Source organism: Bos grunniens, chromosome 29 (genome assembly GCF_055505025.1).
Source record: "Bos grunniens cultivar Pamir isolate PY7600 chromosome 29, Bosgru_T2T1.0, whole genome shotgun sequence".
Lineage (NCBI taxonomy): Eukaryota > Metazoa > Chordata > Mammalia > Artiodactyla > Bovidae > Bos > Bos grunniens.
The window spans coordinates 8,871,437-8,893,662 of NC_141193.1; the positions used below are offsets into that span (position 1 = coordinate 8,871,437).

The 22,226-nt window shown below is 58.1% G+C and overlaps 2 protein-coding genes across 36 annotated transcripts in view; one reads left to right on the plus strand and one right to left on the minus strand.

The window, feature by feature from the left end:
- The first annotated feature begins 13,714 nt into the window (after positions 1 to 13,714).
- On the plus strand, positions 13,715 to 18,220 carry RCOR2 (REST corepressor 2). Of its 4 annotated transcripts, none has more exons than XM_086384451.1 (12): positions 13,715 to 13,848; positions 14,571 to 14,627; positions 14,912 to 14,992; positions 15,232 to 15,284; positions 15,372 to 15,533; positions 15,645 to 15,769; positions 15,863 to 15,932; positions 16,020 to 16,235; positions 16,539 to 16,616; positions 16,750 to 16,807; positions 16,947 to 17,176; positions 17,290 to 18,220. In XM_086384451.1, exons 1-12 carry the CDS (start codon positions 13,722 to 13,724, stop codon positions 17,602 to 17,604), a joined length of 1,572 nt encoding a protein of 523 aa, XP_086240577.1. In that variant the 5' UTR covers positions 13,715 to 13,721; the 3' UTR covers positions 17,605 to 18,220. The 4 variants fall into 4 exon arrangements, with proteins under 4 accessions (XP_086240577.1, XP_086240578.1, XP_086240580.1 ...); XM_086384454.1 differs by lacking the exon at positions 13,715 to 13,848 and adding an exon at positions 14,106 to 14,184; XM_086384453.1 differs by lacking the exon at positions 13,715 to 13,848 and adding an exon at positions 14,221 to 14,239.
- A 176-nt stretch (positions 18,221 to 18,396) lies between these two features.
- MARK2 (microtubule affinity regulating kinase 2) overlaps positions 18,397 to 22,226 on the minus strand; it is a 55,695-nt gene continuing 51,865 nt past the window's right edge. For 22 of the 32 annotated variants that reach the window (XM_086384424.1, XM_086384419.1, XM_086384439.1 and 19 more), the window contains 2 exons: positions 21,177 to 21,221; positions 19,741 to 20,544 (listed from right to left, as the gene is read on the minus strand). In XM_086384424.1, the coding sequence (XP_086240550.1) occupies positions 20,184 to 20,544; positions 21,177 to 21,221 (406 nt within the window). In that variant the 3' untranslated portion in view covers positions 19,741 to 20,183. Of the gene's footprint in view, positions 20,545 to 21,176; positions 21,222 to 22,226 lie in introns of all 32 variants that reach the window. The other 10 variants (XM_086384437.1, XM_086384444.1, XM_086384445.1 and 7 more) reach the window with 2 other exon arrangements.

Sequence of the window (22,226 nt, forward strand, 5' to 3'; positions counted from 1 at the left end):
TTGCCCCATGTAGCAGTTCCCCAGGGCTGCTGTAATAAGGCACTCCAGACTGGGTGGTTGAAATAACAGAAGTTTATTGTCTCACCGTTCTAGAGGCCAGAAGTCCAAAATCAAGGTGTTGGCAGGGTTCATTCCTTCTTTTTAAAGTAAAAAAAGAGATTTATTTATTTATTTGGCTGTGCTGGGTCTTTGTTAAGGCACGTGGACTCAGTTGCTGCATGTGGGATCCAGTTCCCTGACCGAGGATTGTACCCGAGCCCCGTGCATTGAGAGTGTGGAGCCTTAAACACTGGACCACCAAGGAGGTCCCTGGGTTAGCTGGTTCCTTCTGAGGACTGTGGTGTGAGAAGGAGATGTCCAGGCCTCTCTCGCTTGTAGACGGCCATCTTCGTGATCACATGCTGTTCCTATATGTGGCTATCTGTTCCAAATTCCCCATTCTTAACAAGGACACCAGTCATCTTCAATTAGGGCCCACCCTGTTGACCTCATTTTAATTTTTATCCATAATTTTATTATTTTACTTACTTTAATAAATCTTTTCCAAATGGTTAATTTTTTAAATTATGAAAAAATGATAACACATTTACAAGAGACTTGGAAAATACAGAACAAGGTTACATATAGTTCCACTGTATATTACAATTATGTTTTAAGTAGATAAATTAAGATTTTTAGTTGGAGATTCAATATCAAACTCTCAAAAATTAACAGAATGAATATACATAGTAGTAGAAGGATATAGTCAAGATATATAGTCTTCCCAGTGGTCATACACGGTTGTGAGAGTTGAACCTGTAAAGAAGGCAGAATTCCAAAGAACTGATGCCTTCAAACTGAGGTGCTGGAGAGGACTCCCGAAAGTCCCTTGGAGAGCAAGGAGATCAAACCAGTCAATCTTAAGGGAGATCAGTCCTGAATATTCACTGGAAGAACTGATGCTGAAGCTGAAGCTCCAGGATTTTGGTCATGTGATATAAACAGCTCATTGGAAAAGTTCCTGATGCTGGGAAAAATTGAGCGCAGAGGGAGAAGAGGGCGTCAGAGGATGAGATGGCTGGATGGCATCACCGATGCAATGAATATGAACTTGGGCAAACTCTGGAAGATGGCGAGGGACAGGGAGGCCTGGCGTGCTGCGGTCCATGGGGTCGCAAAGAGTCAGTAGCAACTGGGCAACTGAACGACAAGAGAAGGATATAGTAAACCTGAAAATCACTATGAACCAATTTAACATAATTAAGATTTATACAATTTTCACACAACAGTAGGATACACATTCTATTCAAGTTCCCATAGACTATAAACTACGAAACACTAGAACATATTCAGGGTTGTAAGACGAGGTGCAAAAATTTGAATGCCTAAAGGTATTGAAATCATACAGACTGTTTCTTATCACTGTGGAGTTATGTTAGAGATCAATATCAAAATATATTTGAAAATAACTCAGATATTTTCAGGTGCAATGGACTTCACTTTGATTATTTCAATAAAGATACTGTGGCCACCTGATGCAAAGAACTGACTCATTGGAAAAGACTCTGATGCTGGGAAAGACTGAGAACAGGAGAAGGGGACAACAGAGGATGAGATGGTTGGACAGCATCACGAGCTCAGTGGACATGAGTTTAAGCAAACTCTGGGAAATGGTGAAAGACAGGGAAGCCTGGTGTGCTGCAGTCCATGGGGTCACAAAGAGTTGGACACAACTTAGCGACTGAACAACAACAGCTTAACCTGTAAAGCCCTAGGGCCCCCTTTCTAGGGTCACAGTCTCCATAATTCGTTGTTTCCTGGACTCTCTCTCCTCTCTGCATCCCAGCCACCCATTCTGTGCCCATGGCAGACATTACTAATCCCTTCTGGCATCCTGTCTGTGAAGCCAGGTGCAGACTCAGAGTCCTCATCAACAGTCTCCAGACAACCTGGGCCAGTTAAGTCTTCACGGAGAAGGAAGAGTCAGAAGAGATGATGGACAATGAACACTTGTTGAATGCATGATCGCATACGTCTAACCTGCAAACAGTTCAGAATCCATCAACTTGTCTGTCTGTTTCAGGTTATCCATCTCTGCTGACTCACCACTGGGTCCACTGAGCCTGTTCTCCACCAGAAACTACAGCCCTCTTTGCTGGTTTTCATCCTCAGAAATGCGGGCACCCGGAGGCTGTGACTTCAGGGCCATAATCCATGTCTGCTACTGGGGAAGAGAACCGCAACCCCCTCCTTCTTTTGCAGTTCCGAATGTTCTAAGGCACGGAGAGAGGTGTCTGGGGTATAGGGAGAGGGGCAGGGGGCGAGGTTGCCTGTCCACCCAACAGCCATGCTTCCTTCTTTCTTGCTAACAGAGCATGACTGCTGACTGCTCAGGTGATGGGTGGAGGCCTCTGAATCTCATGGCAGCTGTACCATGATGGGCACAAACATCATACACAAACGTGATGGGTCTGGTCCACGCAGGGGACTCCTATGCCCCTTTGCCCAGGATTGGTTTAAGGGGCACAGGGCTGCTCAGGGAGTCCTGAAAAAGGCTTTTCTCCCTGATCAAAGAGACATGCCAAGGAGAAAGCCCCTGCTGTATGTCCCTCCCCTCCTTCTCTGGAAAGCGTCCTCTGAAGTTGAGATGCCCGGAGCAGCTGCAGCCATCTGGTAACCATAAGGGGAAATCCTCTGACGTGTGAAAGAGGCAAAGCTGAGGGATGAGAAACACCTGACGCCTTGGCGACCACTGAGCACTGTCAATGGTGACACTGACCTCCGCACTTCTTAGGAGAAATAATAATAAAATGTCGGCTTTGCTCAAACCCTCTTGCCAAGGCAGGAGACGTAAGGGACATGGATTCGACCCCTGGGTCTGGCAGAGCCCCTGGAGGAGGGCATGGCGACCCATTTCAGTATCCTTCACTGGAGAATCCCATGGACAGAGGAGCCTGGTGGGCTACAGTCCACAGAGCAGCAAAGAATCTGACATGACTGAAGCAACTTAGCATTCATGCATGCACTGCACACTTTTCTCAGAGCACTTTCAAGTGGCAGGTCCCCCTGGCACACCCAAATGCATGTGAACTGGAACGATGTGGATCAGGGATATGAAAAACAGGACTCCGGCATCGGTTGCCTTGAAACCAGCCTCAGTTCTGCCACTTTCAAGCTGTGTGATCTTCTGAAGCCTCAGCTCCTTATCTCTAAAATGAAGATAATTAGAATACCTTCCTCATAGGCTTACTGTAGAGGAAAACGAGACAGTTTAGACAAGCATTTTGCACACTGTGGTTGGTACCCATGAGCATTCCATTTGTTTGTTATTCATCCACAAATTTATTCAACAATAGTTATCAAGAATCTACTATGTACTTGTAATCTAGGGTCTGGGGAATATAGCTGTGAAAATAGAAATAATAGGTACTCACAAAAGTTGGCGCTTTCTGCTGTTATTTTAAATCTTTGCCTACAAGGGGCTCCTAATAGGTTGGTAAAATCAGGGGAAATTTGGCAGAAGTGGTTTCCTGGGACCTGGTAGGGTAGGCACCTGTGGGGTGAGAGGGCCACAGGGGAGTAAGACAGATGCCCTGCCCTCTCAGGACTTGCAACCTCAAGGAGGGGACAGACAGGAAAACAGGTATGTGATTACATTAGAGTGTGATCAGTGCTGAGATGAGGAGGGGCGGGTGTCCTAGACTAGGTGAAGTTGAGCTTCGTTTTACAAGGCAAATGAGAATGAGTCAACAAGGAAAGAAGCGGCAAGCCTGGTGTCAGGACTCGAATCTACAGACTCCAGGGGAACTGCAGGTGGCTGGGCGTGGCTGGCGTGTAAGTCCAAGCAGGGTGATCTGGAGAGATGTGTTATTTCAGAAGCTGTGCTTGCAAGTGATGGAAAGCTGAAATCGACCAGGCTTAGACAACCAAGGGAAGGTATTGGCTCACGTGACTAAAAAAGTTCAGCGGTTCTGTGGCTTCAGGTGAAGTTGAAGTCACTGAGAAACCAGTTTTTCCCCATCTCTTCCTGGTGCCCTCTTGACTCAGCTTCCTGGCCTTCGTCCATATTTGTAACACCCTGTTTGGGCCAGCTTAGGTCTCTAGTCTACTTCTGAACTAATCATGATACCCAGGGATGACAGTGGGGTGGGATCAACTCCACAGCACCACATGGATCCCCAAAGGAGAAACGCAAAGGGGGAAGGGATGTCAGGAGGCCTGGTTTTGAAGGAGATTATCAAAGGATATTGAAAAGCAGAGGGCTGACTTGATTAGGTTGGACTTGAGAAAGATTCCCCTGGCTGCTGAAGAAAGAATAGTTTCAGATCAGTTCAGTTGCTCAGTCGTGTCCGACTCCGCGACCCCATGAATCACGGCACACCAGGGCTCCCTGTCCATCACCAACTCCTGGAGTCTACCCAAACTCATGTCCATCAAGTCGGTGATGCCATCCAGCCATCTCATCCTCTGTTGTCCCCTTCTCCTCCTGCCCCCAATCCCTCCCAGCATCATGGTCTTTTCCAATGAGTCAACTTTTCGCATGAGGTGGCCAAAGTACTGGAGTTTCAGCTTCAGCATCATTCTTTCCAATTAATACCCAGGGCTAGTCTCCTTTAGGATGGACTGGTTGGATCTCCTTGCAGTCCAAGGGACTCTCAAGAGTCTGCTCCAACACCACAGTTCAAAAGCATCAATTCTTCAGTGCTCAGCTTTCTTCACAGTCCAACTCTCACATCCATACATGACCACTGGAAAAACCATAGCCTTGACTAGACGGACCTTTGTTGGCACAGCAATGTCTCTGCCTTTCAATATGCTATCTAGGTTGGTCATAACTTTCCTTCCAAGGAGTAAGTGTCTTTTAATTTCATGGCTGCAGTCACCATCTGCAGTGACTTTGGAGCCCCCCAAAATAAAGTCTGACACTGTTTCCACTATTTCCCCATCTATTTCCCATGAAGTGATGGGACCAGATGCCATGATCTTAGTTTTCTCAATATTGAGCTTCAAGCTAACTTTTTCACTCTCCTCTTTGACCTTCATCAAGAGGCTTTTTAGTTCCTCTTCACTTTCTGCCATAAGGGTGGTACCATCTGCATATCTGAGTTTATTGATATTTCTCCCGGCAATCTTGATTCCAGCCTGTGCTTCCTCCAGCCCAGCATTTCTCATGGTGTGCTCTGCATATGAGTTAAATAAGCAGGGTGACAATATACAGCCTTGACGAACTCCTTTTCCTATTTGGAACCAGTCTGTTGTTCCATGTCCAGCTCTAACTGTTGCTTCCTGACCTGCATATAGGTTTCTCAAGAGGCAGGTCAGGTGGTCTGGTATTCCCATCTCTTTCAGAATTTCCACAGTTTATTGTGATCCACACAGTCAAAGGCTTTGGCATAGTCAATAAATCAGAAATAGATGTTTTTCTGGAACTTGCTTGCTTTTTCGATGATCCAGCGGATGTTGGCAATTTGATCTCTGGTTCCTCTGCCTTTTCTAAAACCAGCTTGAACATCTGGAAGTTCATGGTTCACGTATTGCTGAAGCCTGGCTTGGAGAATTTTGAGCATTACTTTACTAGCGTGTGAGATGAGTGCAATTGTGTGGTACCTTGAGCATTCTTTGGCACTGCCTTTCTTTGGGATTGGAATGAAAACTGACCTTTTCCAGTCCTGTAGCCACTGATGAGTTTTCCAAATTTGTTGGCATATTGAGTGCAGCACTTTCACAGCATCATCTTTCAGGATTTGAAATAGCTCAACTGGAATGCCATCACCTCCACTAGCTTTGTTCGTAGTGATGCTTTCTAAGGCCCACTTGACTTCACATTCCAGGCTCTCTGGCTCTAGGTGAGTGATCACACCATTGTGATTATCTGGGTCGTGAAGATCTTTTTTGTACAGTTCTTCTGTGTAGAGGGGGCCAAAAGAGGAGGCAGGGCGGCCTGCTGGGAGGTTGTTTCATTTACGGAGCGCGAGGCAGTGGCCATGGGGGAAGAGACTGACGAAAATAGGAGACTGTTGGACTTGGAAGTGAAGCAGAAGAAGGAGTCCAGGCCATCTTCCACGTTTCTACTTTGGGGACTGGTGGGGAGAGGGGGCGGGCAGTGCAAACAGGCAGTCAGGAGGTGGACACCTGAGACTTCCCTGGTGGTCCAGTGGCTAACATTCCTTCCTCTGAATGCGAGGGGCCCAGCTTCAATCCCAGGTCAGGGAACTAGATCCCCCACGCTGCAGTGAAGATAGAAGGTCTTGCGTCTGCAATTAAAGACCTGGCACAGCCAAATAAGTAAATAAAGAAAACTAAATATCTATATCAATCTATCTGTCTATCTTACTGCTGGAGAAGACTCTTGAGAGTCCTCTGGACAGCAAGGAGAACAAACCAGTCAATCCTAAAGGAAACAAACCTGAACATTCACTGGAAGGACTGATGCTGAAGCAAATCTCAATACTTTGGCTGATGAGATGAGCCAATGCATTGGAAAAAGACCATGATGCTGGAAAAGATTGAAGACAGGAGGAGAAGGGGATGACAGAGGATGAGATGGTTGGATGGCATCACCGACTCAATGGATATGAGTTTGAGCAAGCTCCAGGAGATATACTGAAGGACACAGAATGCCTGCATGCAGCAGCCCATGGGGGTCACAAATAGTCTGACATGACTTTGAGGGTCTGACAAACAACAAATCTATCTACTTTAAAGGTGGAAATCCATTTGGGGCAGGTTGAACTTGTGGTGTCTAAGAGAAAACTAAGCCCAGAAGTCCAGAAGGAAGCTGGTAGGGAATGGGGTCCAGAGCCAGGGACAGAGGCCAGGGCTAGAGATGGAGGTTGCAGTGTTCACAGCCCAGGGGGTTAAGGGTGTGGCCTGGGACCAAATTCTCACTAGCAAGGGTTTGGTGGCAGAGATGATGGGAGTCAGCTGGGAGCTCGTGTCCTCTCTGTCTGTCTGGCCCAGAGGTGGACTGAGTCCAGGCCCATCAAAGGTCCTTTGGGTTTAGAGGTGACAGCCACTAGTGACCTTGGCAGGAGCAGTCTTTGTGGAGTGGTCGAGGGGGACAGAACCCTGCAGCAGACTGCTGATTGAGTAGGAGGTGAGGATAAGGATGGAGGGTGTGAACAGCCTTTTATAGGAAGCCCAGCTTTTAAAAAAGCAAAAAGGCAGCAGTAGCTTTAGCTGAAAGTGAAAGTCGCTCAGTCTTGTCCAACTCTTTGCGACCCCATGGACCATGGAGTCCAAGGAATTCTCCAGGCCAGAATACTGGAGTGGGTAGCCTTTCCCTTCTCCAGGGGATCTTCCCAACCCAGGGATTGAACCCAGGTCTCACACACTGCAGGCGGATTCCTTGCCAGCTGAGCCACCAGGGAAGCCCAGTTGAAGGTAGCTAAAGGTGAATTGATTGAAGGGATGATTGTGTGTTAGCATGTTGGTGTACACGGGGGATGGGAGTGTCTTGGGATGAAGGGCCTCAGCCCTATGCAATCCCCAGAACCTCCCAGAACAAAGTGGGTGGGGCCAAAACCATGAGGGAGGAGGTAAATGAGGACCAAACCAAGGCACTAGGCCCCGAGTATTCACAGGAGTGTGTATGTGTATGTGTGTGTGCCTGGGAGATGCAGAGCCTGGGACGGAGGCTGGCTTTGAAGGGGGAAGGCACACCAGCAACTGGAGGTCAGAGGGAAGGAGTGGAATCTTGGGGTACAAGGGCAGGCCTTGGAGTGGGTTTCTCCCAGAGGCCTCAATGCCCTCTGGAAGCTGGAGGCCAGGTCATGGGCTAACAGCCATGCAGTGGCTGGGGTGGTGAAAGGGGAGCATGAACAGGGGAGGTTGAGTGGGGGAAGGAGGGGTGCTCACAGCTAAGCCAGGAGCCCTGGATGGGCCATGTCAGAGCAGAGCCGGCCACCAGGAGCCAGCAGTTCCGAGGGACCGGCCAGGCAGGGGGTGTGCAAGTGAGTGGGTGAGGGTCTGCAGCGGGGATGGGGTATTCTGGGTAGGGCTCAGCAAGTAGTGAGCAGACCCATTCAGCTGGATCAGTTACAGGCTGGAAAGGCGTTGAGTACTGGGTTGGGAGAGAAGTTTCCACTTTGCCCAGAAGGCAATAGGGAACCATGGAAAGTTATTGAGCAAGAGTGGGGCCTGACCAAAGCAGCATATGAGGATCTTTCTCCAGCTCTATTTCCATGGAGAGATCACACTGAAGGCAGGAATCTGGAACAGAAGAGCAGTCAGAGCGAGGCTGCAAGGGTCAAATGTCACAGAGGAAGAGCTTTTAGTTCAGAGGCCTAGGAATGCCACATAGCAATGGCCTTCAGCTGGTCCACAGGGCACGGGCTGCCTCACAGAGCAGTGAGGGGCTTCTCTAGCTCTGCTGCGGGCTGTTCAAGAGGGGACCCTTGTTTCAGAAGGAAACCAGCATTGATAGAGACTTGAATGACATGCCATCTGAGATGATGCTTGTTGGGTCTTCCCAACAATCAGATGGTCAGAGTTACTGTTCCCTCTGAGAGATGGCAGACCTGAGGCTCAGAGAGGCCAAGTAACTCACCCCGGGCCACATAGCAAGCAAGAAGCAGAGCCAGGACTCACCCAGGTCCAAGCTTCCTGGCTGGCGGGGAGCTCCTGCACTTTCCCTGCAATTCTCCTCCCCTCAGCCATTTCTCCAGGGGTTTCGGCTCCACCCCACTTTGTTCTGGGTGGTTCTAGGGGCTATGGGCCAAGGGGAGGTCCTGGGGATTGGACAGAAAGCTCAGTCGGCCCTGAAGGATCTTGACCCCATGCCCTGTACCCCGGAGAGTGGGCTTCTCAGGGGGCCCGTGTTCAGACTCCCTGGGAAGACATTTGTGGCCTGGCTGAGGTGGGCCCCCTTGGTCCACGCTGTCACCGCCAGAGGGCGCCAGCTGTGGCCCAGGTGAGGGCGAGGGGGGGAGGTTCCTTTCCTGGCTTCCAGAGGAACAGAGTTGGCTTCCAGGTCTGGAAGCTGCCCCCTCGTGGGTTCAGGGAGGCCCCATCACCTTCTCTTGTCTCTCTGCTAAGGTCTCTCTGATCTTCCACCCCATTCCTGCTCTGCTCGGGGGAGTCAGATCTCCTGGGCGCCGGTGTCAGGAAGCCTGGGGTCTCTTCTTGCTGACCTCCTGCCCGCTCCTGCTTCGGTGAGCGCGGCTCACAGATGCGCGGGCCTGGCCTCCTTTCCCTGCCCTCCTCATGCGGCCACAGTGCTGAGGCGGTGCCAAGCACCCGATTGTCACCTCTGTCACCTCCCAGTCTCTTCACAACCCCGGGTGGGAGTGTGGGCCCGTTCAGGGGGTTACTACCAGGACCGAGAGAGGAGGAAGGCAGTGCCTGGGCCACACAGCCTGCCAGTGGGCCCGGGGCGGGGGGCCCCCTGGGAGGAACAGAGGACCCAAGGTCCTGTCTGGGTAGGTTGAGGGGATGGGGGCCCTGGAGGGAGCCCCCTAACCCCCCCGCCCATGCTCCTTCAGCGCTATAGCCCACCTTCTCCATTTCCCCAGCTTCATCTCCCCTGGCCTCCTGTCCAACTCCCCCAGCTGCTCAGCCAGGTTTTTCCTGAGATCTTGCCACCCTCCCTCCCCTCCCCCACCCAAGGGCCCGCCTGCCTGCCACCCTCCCCAGGCTGAGCCCCTTGGCTGTGGCCACCGAGGGCCTGGCCAGGGTCCCAGGCACCACGCCGCAGCGGCCAGGCTGGCCTGGCCAGAGCTCAGGACAGTCCCAGTCTGTCTGGCAGGGCTACGGGTTCGGGATTGGCTGGAGCCGCCCCCGCCTTTGGGAGGAGGGAGAGGGGAGGCTGAGGGCTTGTTCAAGGTCACCCTCCTTTTCTCTCCCAGCATCCCGCTTCGACCTTTGTCCCCTCTGCCTCACCTCGAGGAGGAGGGAGGGGGTGAGATGCCTAACGCGCAGAGGACAGAGGAACAGTGAAGAGGAAGCATTTGGGGGCTTCTGGCATTTATTCAGCAAATATTGAGTGCCTACTATATACCAGGCACTGAGAACACAGCAGTGAACACAGAGGACCTAATCCCTGCCGGTGGCTCAGCAGGGAGACAGTGGAGAAGTAAACAATCACAAAAATATTGTAAACTTGTATCCCTAGCAGTGTGGCAAAGGCTCTGGCTTCCCTGGAGATCTCAGGGTGAGGAGCCTTATCTGGCCTGGGTGGGCGGCAGGAGGCCGCCTTCGGACACAGCCTGCGGCTTTAGTTTCGTGGAGGCCCCTGTGGGGGCAGTGCCAAGCCTCAGTTTCCTCAACTGGAAAACGCAGGAAACAAATGTGCCCGGATCAGATCACTGGGCTCCTGCCCAGTGGCCTGCAGGCCTCAAAAAGCAAGCACCAGCATCCTCCCTGAGGAAGGGCTAGGGGAGCTCCCTGGCGGGGAGGGCACTCCAGGAGACCAGCGGCCCTCACAAAGCTCCGAGGTGGCCTCAGGGAGCCGATGGACCCCAGTGCTGAGCTCCCCCGGCCCCTCGGCCTAAGGCAGGAGAGGAGGGGCTGGTCCCTGGCTGCCTCCTTGCTCCCCCTCCCATACCTCTGTGTTCCAGGCCACGTGGCACCTCGGTGCTCTGGGAGAGGATTCCTCACCTGGGGCTGGGGGAGCCAGGGAAAAGTGGGCGGCACGTGGGGTACTGCTGAGACCAGGCTCTGTTGGAGCACCCGGTCTATTGCACCCTACAGCCCCAGGGCAGGGAGGGGGTGCTGTCTCTTTAAGAGCCTTCTGGCTGCTGGGAGCAGATGGCCAGGCCGGCCGGGGCCCCTTGTCCTTTGTGTGGCTTTGCACAAAAGAGGGGGCCAGCTGGGGAGGGGGGGTGGCTGCAGCAGGTGGGAGGGTGGGGCCTTGCCCCTCCCCCTCCTAACCCTGTAAGGATGCCCCTTGGGGAGGTTTGCTCACTAGGAATGTACCTCCTCTCTGGACATCGTGGCCCCCACCGTCATCCCCAAATTCCTAGGATACCCTTCCCATGTGGTGTCCCACCTCCTAGGCAGAAGCCTCATCACATCAGGGTCCGCAGACTCCCCCCGCTCCTCTGCAACTCCAAGGCATAAGCCTTCTCTCCCTGCCCCCACCTCCAGAGTAGAATCTTCTCTGGCCCTGAGCTCCAGGCTCCAGGGAGAAGTGAGAACACAGCTACCTCCTTATGGGGGGCAGGGTGCAAAGGATGGCAGGATGCTGGTGACTGGGGGTACCTGGGGCAGCCTGGGAGGAGGGAGGCCAGAATGAGCATGATGCTGAGGTCTGGGGGTGAGGTGAGATGCTGGGCCCTGGACCCTGAGTATGAGTATGGAAAAGAGGCGAGGGGGAATTAGGGGACTCAGCCGAGGCCCTGCCTAATGGGGGGCTGCTGTGGGCAAAATGGAAGACTCCATCATAGGAGAGAGCTGTGAGCAGCCCTGGCTGCCTGCCAGGCGGGAGGGGACAGAGAGGAGAGGCTCCCTAAAGATTGGAGGTGCTGGGGGTGGGGTGGCACCCTGCCACTCAGGAGGGCTTAGGCTGAGGAGGCTCTTTTCATTTGTAGCCGACCTCACAGCTCAGACCTGCCCTTGGCCTATTCGTTCTCCTCTATACAGACCTCCCCACCCTGGGGCTTGGTGCCCAACCCATGATTTAAGAGGAGGAAAAAGGCCCCAGCGCTCTGGCCGGAGGTGTGGCGGGCAACGTGGCCGCTGGCTGGGTGGCCCCAGTTGTGGCCCGACAGCACCGCAGCGGGGTGGGGTAGGGCCTGACTCTGCCCAGCCGCCCTCAGGAGCCCCCGGGACCTGGAGGCCCCGGCCGGGTCGTGGCCCGACCGCAGGACCCCGGCCGGCTGGCCGCAGGCAGCGTGTGGGGGCGGGGACCCCTGGCTGGGCCCGGGGTTGCTTCTAAATTTAGGAATCTGATTACAGAGTGGCCGAGGAAGGGAAGGGAAGGGAAGGGAGGGGAGGGTGCGAGCGCCGGCTCGGCTCAGCCTGGGCACAGCGGGGTGTGCCCGGGCGGAGGTGCGTCTGGGAGTCTGGGGTTTGGGTGGGAGGGGCCGCGGGCGGGAGGGGGCCTTGGCCTGTGTGCGCCGCAGCACGTGCCTGGGGCGGCGGGGACGGGCACCGGCGCGGCTCGCAGGCTCCGAGCCGCCGCCGCCGGTGTGTGTGCTGGTTCTTTGTGTGCCTGGCAGGGTGGCTGGGTCTGGCTTTGAAAGTCTCTGCCCACCCCCTCCCCCCTCTCCGTCTGTGCCGCGCTACCCGCTTCCCGGTCTGTCACGCTGCCCGTGCTCGCCCTGGGGGAGGGGTCTCTCCGCCCCGCTGGGGTGACAGTGAACTCGGGGCGGGCGTGGGTGGGGGGGAAGACAGACCCCTAGCTTTCCCCCCACTCTGCAGTCCAGGTCTTCCCCTGCACTTCCCATGCCCCATCCCGCAACCCCATGGGCCACTGTTTTGGGGTGCGCACTGCAGCCGTTAAAGGGAATTGAGGTGACCCCTGGGGACCGAGTGATGCACACCAGAAGCCAGGCTCCTTGGCCCAGTAGCTCTTGGAGGAATTCAATCCTCGCCTGTCCGGCCTCCCATCCGCTCTGGCCCCCAAGGGCGCATGAAGTGTGTGTGTGTGGGGGGGTTCCCCCTGCGGAAGGGGGGGGGGCGGGGAGTTCCTTGGCAGGAAGGGAAATGGAAGGAAAAGCTGGGCTCCACCCGGGCGGGCGGCCTCAGGGCCCCCGGGGCAGGCGGCGGTAACCCGAGCCCGCTGCTGTGTGGGGCTGGTGTGCGCGTGGGTGGGGCTGACCCCTGGCTACTCCTGGGGGTGGGGGGGGGGGCAGAGGGTCTCCCCCTGGGGGGTAAGTCTGCGAGCCCCGGGGCCCGGCAGAGGGAAGCGCGCGCCACCCGGGTCCTGACCCCACCCCCCGGAGGTCTAGCCCCGGCCCCCAGGCCCCGCCCCCCGGGCCCTGCCTCCCACCCCAGGGCCAGATGTTCAGCTGGCGGAGGCATCGGCTGGGGGAGGGGTGCTGAGGCCGCAGCCGGCACTACTTCCCTGCCAGCAGCTTCATTGTGTGCGCGAGGAGCGAGCGGCGGCGGAGAGCGGGCGGGCGAGCGAGCAACCCGAGCGCGCCGGGGAGAGCGAGCGAGCGAGCGAGCGAGCGAGCGAGCGCGCCGGCTAGGGTGCGAGGCGGCGCCCGCGGCTGCGCTCCCCCGCCTCCCGGCAACTCTGCCCCAGCGCCGCGCGCCGTGCGCGCCGTCCCGCCGCCGCCGGCTGCCGTCGCAGGCGGGGGTCTGGTCCGGACAGGGGTCCCCGCCCGGGACTGGGGCATCCTGGTGCAGCCGAGAGACGCGGAGCTCGCGGGGAGGGGCGGGGGCGGGCGGCAGTTGCGCCGCAGCGCCCGCTCGCTGAACTGCGTGGGCAGGCGGGCAATTGGGGCTCCAGGGCGCCCCGAGGGCAGGTTGCCCCGACTTCTCCGGGGAGCCCCCAATTCCGTGGGGGCGTACAGAACGAGCGCGCCGCAGCCGACCGGACCTTGCGGCTCTTACCCCGCGTACCCCACTTCTACACAAACTTTTCTGAAGCCCTCACCTCTGGGGGTCGCGGAGAGCGCCGGGCTGCCCGCTGGGCTTCTGCCCCGCCGGACCCTAGCCACGCTTGACCTCCTGGCTCTCGTAGCCTCAGTGGCGACCCCTCCAGGCCGGGCCGGGCACAGCACTCCGGGCGAGCGCGGCAACCACCGCGGCTCTGCGAAGGCTCCCGCGCCCCCCGGGGCGGCTGGGCGGGGGTAATGCCCTCGGTGATGGAGAAGCCGAGCGCGGGCTCCGGGATCCTGTCCCGCAGCCGGGCCAAGACGGCGCCCAACGGCGGACAGCCGCACTCGGAGGATGACAGCAGCGAGGAGGAGCACTCGCACGGTGAGCCCGGCAGCCTGGGGTTAAAGGCGCACCGGCCCGGGGCGGGGGGAGACGCGCGGGGCAGAGTTGCCGACCCCAGGGGTACTATTAGGCATGGTTCCTGCCCTCCTTGAATCGGAGCCTTTGCTTTGCTCCCCGCAAGCCGGCACAGGGAATCTGGAGGCTGGGCCCCTAGCTGCCGGGGAGGCGGTCCTGCTTCTCCCCTCCCTGCCCTCAGTCCCCGAGGTACTCAGGCGTCCCTCCCTTTCACAGCTTAGGCTCCTTATACCTTACCACCTTGCAGAGGACTGAGATCTGGCCGGGGCAGGAGCTGGAAAGACACCTCCACACCAAGCCGTGAGGCTCATGTGGTGGGGAGGAGCCTTGGATTCCCTGCAGGGCTGTGGTCCAGGTCTAGGGGCAGCCCTCCAACCCCCCCCCCCCCCCACTAAGTCAGAACAAAGGGCTCTGCTGGGCCTGGGCTTTAAAACTGACCCCTATCCTTCCCAACGCATTCCGCCCCCCCCGCCCCCGGGCTATAGCTAGGCAAGGTCTCTCCCTTTTCCAGCTCCTTCTGTGATTGAGGGTAACTGAGGAGATGATCAGGGAAAAGTGAGCCTCCTGGAAGGTGGGGGCCCTGGGTGGTCAGGAAGAACTCCAGGCCAGCCACCTCCCCCGCCACATCCTCCCATCCTCCCACCCTCCCTCCCTGGAGTCCTGACTGCCTCCCCCTGGCTCCACAGACAGCATGATCCGCGTTGGAACCAATTACCAGGCCGTAATTCCGGAGTGCAAGCCTGGTGAGTGGCAGGACAGGCTGTGAAGGGAGGAGACTTGAAGGCCCGTGGCTTGGCCCTGGGTCCCACCTGGGGGAGCCCTTGACTGGCGCCCACTGGTGGGACAGGCGGGTGTGGGTGGCCGGCCCTGTGGCATGGTTAGTTTTCCTGCTCTGCCTTCCTGTCTGGTTCTCTGCCCCTCCTTCCCCTCTGGGCCTCACCTCACAGGCCTCACTCCACCACCCTCTGGCCATGGGTCCAGGGCAGGGCCACCCGGGTGATGGTGTCCTCTGTCCTCTGCCTTTCAGAGAGCCCCGCACGCTACAGTAACAAGGAGCTGAAGGGGATGTTGGTGTGGTCCCCCAACCACTGTGTGTCAGATGCCAAGCGTGAGTGGGGTGGGACCCTGGGTTCATGCATATCCTTGGGAGCTGGGGGCCTGGTTCTCCTATCAGCTGCCGGCCGGCTCTTCTCGGAAGTGGGCTAGAGGCTGAGACATGTGGGTTCAACCCCTGCCCTGGGGCTCAGGGTCAGGGGCCTAGTCCCTGGGGGCATACCCCTGTCTGGACAGGCCTGGGTTAGGAGTTGTAACCCCTCCTCCAAGAGCTGGCTCCTCCCGCCTCTGCAGTTGACAAGTACATTGCGATGGCCAAGGAGAAGCACGGTTACAACATCGAGCAGGTGAGCCTCCGTCCCGCAGGGATTCGGGGAGGAGACAGCACCGTACTAGGGGCAGCTGAGCCTGAGTCCTCCTCTCTCCTGGGCCAGGCACTGGGCATGCTCCTGTGGCATAAACACGACGTAGAGAAGTCGCTGGCTGACCTGGCCAACTTCACCCCATTCCCGGATGAGTGGACGGTAGAGGACAAGGTGCTGTTTGAACAGGCCTTTGGCTTCCATGGCAAGTGCTTCCAGCGGATCCAGCAGATGGTAAAGCCCTCCACCCCTGTTGGCGCTCCTTGGCCCCTTCTTTCTGATAAGCCTTCCCGGGGCCTGGAGTCTTAGGTGGGCTCCAGCCTCTGGTGTTCCCCCTGCCCCCAGCTGCCTGACAAGCTGATTCCTAGCCTGGTGAAGTATTACTACTCTTGGAAGAAGACCCGCAGCCGGACCAGTGTGATGGACAGACAGGCTCGGCGGCTTGGGGGCCGAAAGGACAAAGAAGACAGGTGGGGGCCCAGGGCAGCTGTAGGTGGGGGTAGACGGCGCTCCTGCAGGCCCTAGCCCCTGCCTCACCCGCTCCTTGGCCCCCGTGTAAGCAGCGATGATCTTGAAGAGGGACGAGGAGCCGTGAGTGAGGGGGAGCCGGACGCTGGAGACCCCAAGAGAGAGGTGAGGGGGTAGACTCTGCTGGCCCGCCTGCTGGCCTGCCCTCTCCTTGGGCTCTGCGCCGCCCACCTCTTCTTTTTTCCCTGGCAGCCTCTGCCCTCTCGGCCCCTGAATGCCCGCCCAGGCCCAGGAAAGAAGGAGGCCCAGGGCTCCCAGTACCGCCACCATCCTCTGAGAACTCGGAGGCGCCCGCCCAAAGGCATGTACCTGAGCCCCGAGGGCCTCACCGCAGTGTCGGGGAGCCCGGACCTTGCTAACCTCACGCTTCGAGGCCTTGACTCCCAGCTCATCTCCCTCAAGCGCCAGGTAGGGGGCCCAGGGAAGGGAGGAGCTGTGAGAGGTGACAGTCGGCAGGTGGGAACTCTTGACTGGGGGCAGCTGAGGTGTAAGGGAGGTTGTGTGGTTGCCAAGCCTGCATCTTCCCCATCCTCTGGGTTTTTGGGTAACTTGATGTTCTTTTTTGGTCATTAAAAAATAAATCAATAATGCTAGTCTTTGAAAAGGGGCGAACCCGTGTGTCTCCCCTGCTGAATGGTTGTGAGCGATGAGATGAGGTAAATGGCTGTGTGAGGGTTGCTATGATGGCCCTCCCTTGACTTACCTTCCCAGGTGCAAAGCATGAAGCAGACCAATAGCAGCCTCCGCCAAGCCCTAGAGGGCGGCATTGATCCACTCCGCCCCCCTGAGGTGAGGCTGCTCTTCCAAGTTTGAGGGGCAGGAGGGAGTCTGGCAGCAGAGCAAGAAAGGGGAGTTTTGTTTGGAGAGCAGGCCCTCTGTTCCCCTATATTTGAGTCTCAAGGATCCGTGCCTTGCTCTGTAGGCCAATACCAAGTTCAACTCCCGCTGGACCACGGATGAGCAGCTCTTGGCCGTACAAGGTGGGTGAGGCTCTGGGGAGGACAGAGGGCCCCAGGAGTGTCTCCTTCCCCCCAGGGAGCTGGGGCAGAGGGGAAGGATCAGGAAAGTAACTAGATCTAAGGCGGTATTCACACTCTGCTGCCCTTTTGACCCTTGCAGCCATCCGTAGGTATGGCAAAGACTTTGGGGCTATTGCAGAGGTGATTGGGAACAAGACTCTGACCCAGGTGAAGACCTTCTTTGTGAGCTACCGGCGCCGCTTCAATCTGGAGGAGGTGCTGCAGGAGTGGGAGGCCGAGCAGGATGGGGCCCCTGGAGCCCCGGTCCCCATGGAGGAGGCTAGGAGAGGGGCTCCCTTGCCAGCCCCAGCCCTAGAGGAAGATGATGAGGTGAGAAGGGGAGAGAGAAATGCTGCGAGGAGAGAGAGGAACCACCTCCGTCCTTAAAGACTGGGCTGAGGGCACGCTCGAACCTGGTTTCTCACTCTTCTGTCTCCTCTCAGGTCCAGATTACATCCGTCTCCACGTCGGGACCCCGATCGGGGCCCCCTGCGCCGCCCCCTCCTCCACCTCCCACCTCGCTGTCCCAGCCGCCCCCACTGCTGAGGCCACCCTTGCCCACTGCCCCCACCCTGCTTCGCCAGCCACCCCCACTCCAGCAGGGCCGTTTCCTTCAGCCCCGGCTGGCCCCCAACCAGCCACCACCACCTCTCATCCGCCCTGCCCTGGCTGCATCCCGCCACAGTGCCCGCCCTGGCCCTCAGCCCCCACCCACCCTGATTGGAGCCCCTCTGGAGCCTCCGGCACCCTCGCTCTGAGCGCCGAGGCTCTCCGCCAACCAGAGGCTCCAGAAGCCCTCGGCTGGGCGTCCCTGGGGACCTCCAGCTTCAAACCAAGGACAGAAGGGACTAGAGGTCGCGCCAGGTCTTTCGAGGACCCGGGGCTGCCGCGACGGGCACAGCTGGCCCCGTGGATTCTGCACGTTGTTTCTGGTGGCCAAGCCTGGCCAGGGTCTGGGGCCTTGTGAGCTGGCCTGAGGGTACTTTCTTTTCCTGGCTGGGACTGGAATGGCTGCCTCCTAGGCTGCCAGGGCTTGGCCTTTGGTCCTGCCCTTCGTGTGTAGGGGGTAGTGACCATAGTGTGGGGGTTGGGGGCGAGGACAGTTTAATGTGCTGGCTGTTCTTCCTCTTTCCCTTCTTGTAGCAATAAGTCTGGGTGAGGTGGGGAGGGCGCTGGAGGGGGGAGGTGGGCAGAAAGGTCCCTTGGGGCCAGAGAGCTAGCTCTCCTGTCTTCAGGGGCTGGGGTGGGGATGCTGAGGAGCTCTGAGGGTGCCCCCCCTGTCCACCAGCCTGGAGTAAGGAGGGTTGGGAACATATGCAGACATGGGTTTATTTTTCAATGTTTTTTAAAAATAAAACCTTCAAGCTCACTGAATCTTTTGGTTTAAGGGTCCCAGGCTTACTGTCTTTGTCAGGGCCACGGGTCCACCCAGCACTGTCCCCCAGGCCCCAAACAGCAATCAGTTCTCCCAGCAAGGCAGGTGGGCTGGGCCATATCTTGCCCATGGGGACTGGGTCCCTGCCCAGTTGGGATGAGAAACAGGAGGCAGCTCAGATTCCAAACATTCTCTTTATTACGTGTTTGATCCAGAGGAGAAACTAAGTGCAGGAAGGGGGGCTGGGTGGGGAGGGGCCACCTTGCCTGGGAGCCCCCCGGCCACCACCCCCTTTGGGAGCCAAGCCTTGCCCTCCGGGCCCCTGGGAGCACCCGGGCTGTTCCATAGGGCAGGAAGGGGGAGGGAAGGAGGGAGGGGGAGCCCTTGGTAGGAGCCGGAGCCCACGGTCAGGGCTTGGGGCGGGAGGGCTGAGGTTGGCGAGGCCCCTTCCTGGGACCCAAGGGCTCGACTTGCCATGGAGCCAGGCCTGGGAGTGGGGTGATGAGTAGGGGTGGAGTCATCATAAATCAAAAAAAAAAAAAATAAAATAATAAAATAAAAAATAAAACCCATCACAAAAAATGTACAACTCAGGTGAGGGTAGAGGCAGCCTCTGTTTAGGACCCCCTCCCCCAATTTCTCAAGAACAGAAACAGCAGAGAAATAAATTAAGGGATGCAGCGGCTGCCACCAGCCAAGCGCCCATAACCAGCCACTCCCACACTGGCTGCGGAGGTCAGCGAGCTGGGAGGCCCTTGGCCTATTTGCCCCCCAACCCCGTGGAGGCAGAGGCTCCCGGCCCCGCTGCCCTCCGCAGCCTTGGCCAGGCGGCCCTGGAGGCCCGGGGCAGTGTCTCCTGAGAGGAGGGGCGACAGTGTGAGGAAGAGAAGGCAAGGCCGAGAGATGAGTGGTGAGGGAAGTCACTGCTATGGAACTAGCTGGTGCCCAGATTAATGCCAATGACGAGGGGCAGCAGGGAGAGGACCGGTGAGGGGGCTGTGCTTTCAGACAAAGGCTCTCCCAGAAAGGAGGATGCCATCGTCCCTATTCCGGAGACTAGCAGCCCGGGCAGCCCCCGGGGGCCAGCGAGCCCATCTGCCCTGCAGTCCCCTCCCCTCCCAGCCCTGGGGTCAGCCCCGCCTTCTACCCAGGAGGGGATGGGAGAAGATGGCACAGACTTTTTGAGGAGGGGAACAAATGTCCCCACAGCAGCTTGTGGAAGGAAATGCCCAGCCTCTGGGAAAGGAGGGGCAGAGGATACAGTGTGGAGGGAGGCCGAGCCCCGTGCCTAGCCTGCCAGCCCCAGGCCGCCGCCAGCCCCCCGCTTCTGGGCTGCGCGGCACCCCCGCCCCAGCCCCCAGCCGCCCAGGCCTCCAGCCCAGGGGCCTGAGGTCAGGGGAAGGCCACCTCTGGTGGTTTGCTTGGAGGGGAAGGAGAGGAGAGGGGAGAAGCCCAAAGTGGGCCTGGCGGAGGGCCTGACAGGGAACTCCACCACTCTTGCCTGAGAGTGTTCCAGCCCTGAGCCACCCTCCCGGGAAACCCCACAGATCCAGTCTCGACTGTCCCAATGGGGCAGGGAGGAAAGGTGGCCGCTGGGAAATTTTTTTTTTTCTTTTTTCTTTTTGGTAATAAAAAATTTCTTGGTTTAGGCGAAATACTCTGTGCAACCGCAGTACCGAGGGGGAGCCCTGCCCCCCCACCCCCTCCCTCCCCTTCCTTTGCCTCCTGTGGGAGAGAGGAGGGAAGGGGGGCTATATGGGCAGGGTAACTGTGGGGAGGGGGAGAGAACCATCTCCCATCCCCCACAAACATGGAAGAAAAAACTGAGAAGGGCGGGGAGGGGAAGTGCCAGCAGGGGAGACACACCGACCCATCTCTGCAGTCTGGCCCGGGCGGGCGGAGCGCCGGCCCAGCAGTGAAGTCCAGCTGGCCGCCTCCGCGCCCCCCACTCCCGGCAGCCTATTAAAGCTTAAGCTCGTTGGCTATTTTGGAGGCAATGTTTTTGAAGGCCATGGAGGTGCCTGATATCCGCTTAAACCGAACGCCGTTGAGAGACAGGCGCGGCAGTTTGCACACCTCCATCTCCCACTGCACGAAGCTCTCGTGGCCAGGCGTGCCGTGCATGCACAGCAGCATGTACTTCTCGTGCAGCTCGCTCTGGCAGCTGTTGGCGTCCAGCACCTTGCGGATCTCCCGCATCATCTCGTTGGGCTCCATGGAGCTCGTGGTCTTCATGCTCCACGTGAAGCGCAGTGAGCGGGGCTTGGCCTCCCGAAAGTCTTCCTTCTCTTTGTCATTGCCACCGCTGCCCACCACGTGAGGTCTGCGAAGAGGGCAGAGGCGGGCATCAGGCGGGGGCATGGTGTCCCACCCACGGGAGCGCCCCCCTGGCAGATGGACCCTGAGACCAGAGAGGACAGCAGGAGGGTGCCCCAGAGACAGCGGTGCTAGAAGAGGGAGCGTTAGAGCTGGCCTGGGGAGCACAGCGGGGTGAGGAGGGTGGGCAGTCCTGCACCCCCGTCTCTCAGGGCAGAGCAGGGAGAAGCCAGCCCTTGGCCAGGGGTGACGAGGTGACAGCTTCATGCTTTCCTTCGAAGAGGGGAGGGTCGGGGAAGAACGGGGAGCACTGCACAGTAGCCCTGAGCAGTTCACAGACCGGAGAGAAAGAAGTGGCTGCTTCAGGAGAGCTGAGCTTATCCGTGGGTGGGAGTCTGTAGCCCCAACCACCCGGCCTGGGGCTCCTGCTTCCAGAATCTACCGGATCTCAGGAGAAGGGCCCACACCTGCTGTGGTGGCAGTGAGGGATGCTCTGAGGAGAGGGAGGCCCCACGAAGGTGGGGCCAGGGCAGAAGCACGGGAGGAAGAGCCGTGTGGCAGAAGGAAGAGAGGAGCAGGAGGCTCGTGGCGAGCCTGGTGGCCCGCGCAGGGCCGGCGCTGGCTCCAGCCCTCTCTCACCTGTGCGTCTCCAATCGGTCTTTGCTTTCAGGTTCATTCAGGTTCCTCAAAAAACAGAGCGAGGGAGAGTTTAGTGCTGGGACCTCTGTGAAGGCGGGTCCGGGGAGGTGCCACCGGTGGGTGGGCGGGACCCAAGCCCAGAAGGCCACTTGCCCATCACTGGCAGGCCATGAGGCTCAGTGGCCCGCGGCCCCTCACGCTGGCAGCTTGACCGTCCCTCTCCAACAGGGAGCCCAGCACGGTGGGGGGGGCTGCCCCTCCCCACACGGAGATCCGTGCCAGCAAGGAGGAGCCAGGGAGGAGGGTGTGGACGTGCGGGCGCTCATGGAGCGCACAGCCCACAGCCAGCACTCTGGGGAGGGGGTTCCTGCTCTAGGGCCCCAGGGCTGGGTCTCAGAACTGTGGTCCTCTTAGAGGGAAGGGGCGAGGGGATAAATAAAGGCCTCTCTTGGGAGGCTCAAAGGGCTAAGATCTGCTGGGAGTGTGCCTGGGGCTCAGTGCCTGGGGCTGGATGGGGGGTAGAAGGGCCCTGAGGCCTGCTGGAGACAGGCCTGCCTCCCTTTTTCTAACTCCCCTGCCTGCCAGGCCATCTGCTGATACAGAAGGGAGACGGAGGGCAGGGCAGGGCAAGCAGACACCTTGGGAGGGTGGGTGGGGAAGAGGTCTGGCCCCGCTGAGCGGCTTCTCCAGCTCCTGGCTGGAAGGTGAGTGCCTGGAGCCGGGGAACTGGGAGTGCAGAGGAGAGCAAGGACGGAGGAGAGAGCAAGCAGCAGCAGCACATGTAAAAGGAACACAAAGAGACGAGACACACGAACGCAACCAGCGCGCTGCGAGCAGGCGCCTGCGCTGAGCAGGGGAAGGAGCCTGGCTGCGCTCTCGGGCCCCACCTGGCTCCTGCCCCGTGGGTGGAGGCCCCCACTGGGGCCCCATGAGTCAACAGCCAGCCATGCACTGAAGAGCTGGGTGGGGAGCGGCGGGCGGAAGGGGGAAAGCCTGGAGACCCTGTCTCGGCTGTTTGTCAGCGGGGCACCGGGTGCATATCAGGTGTCC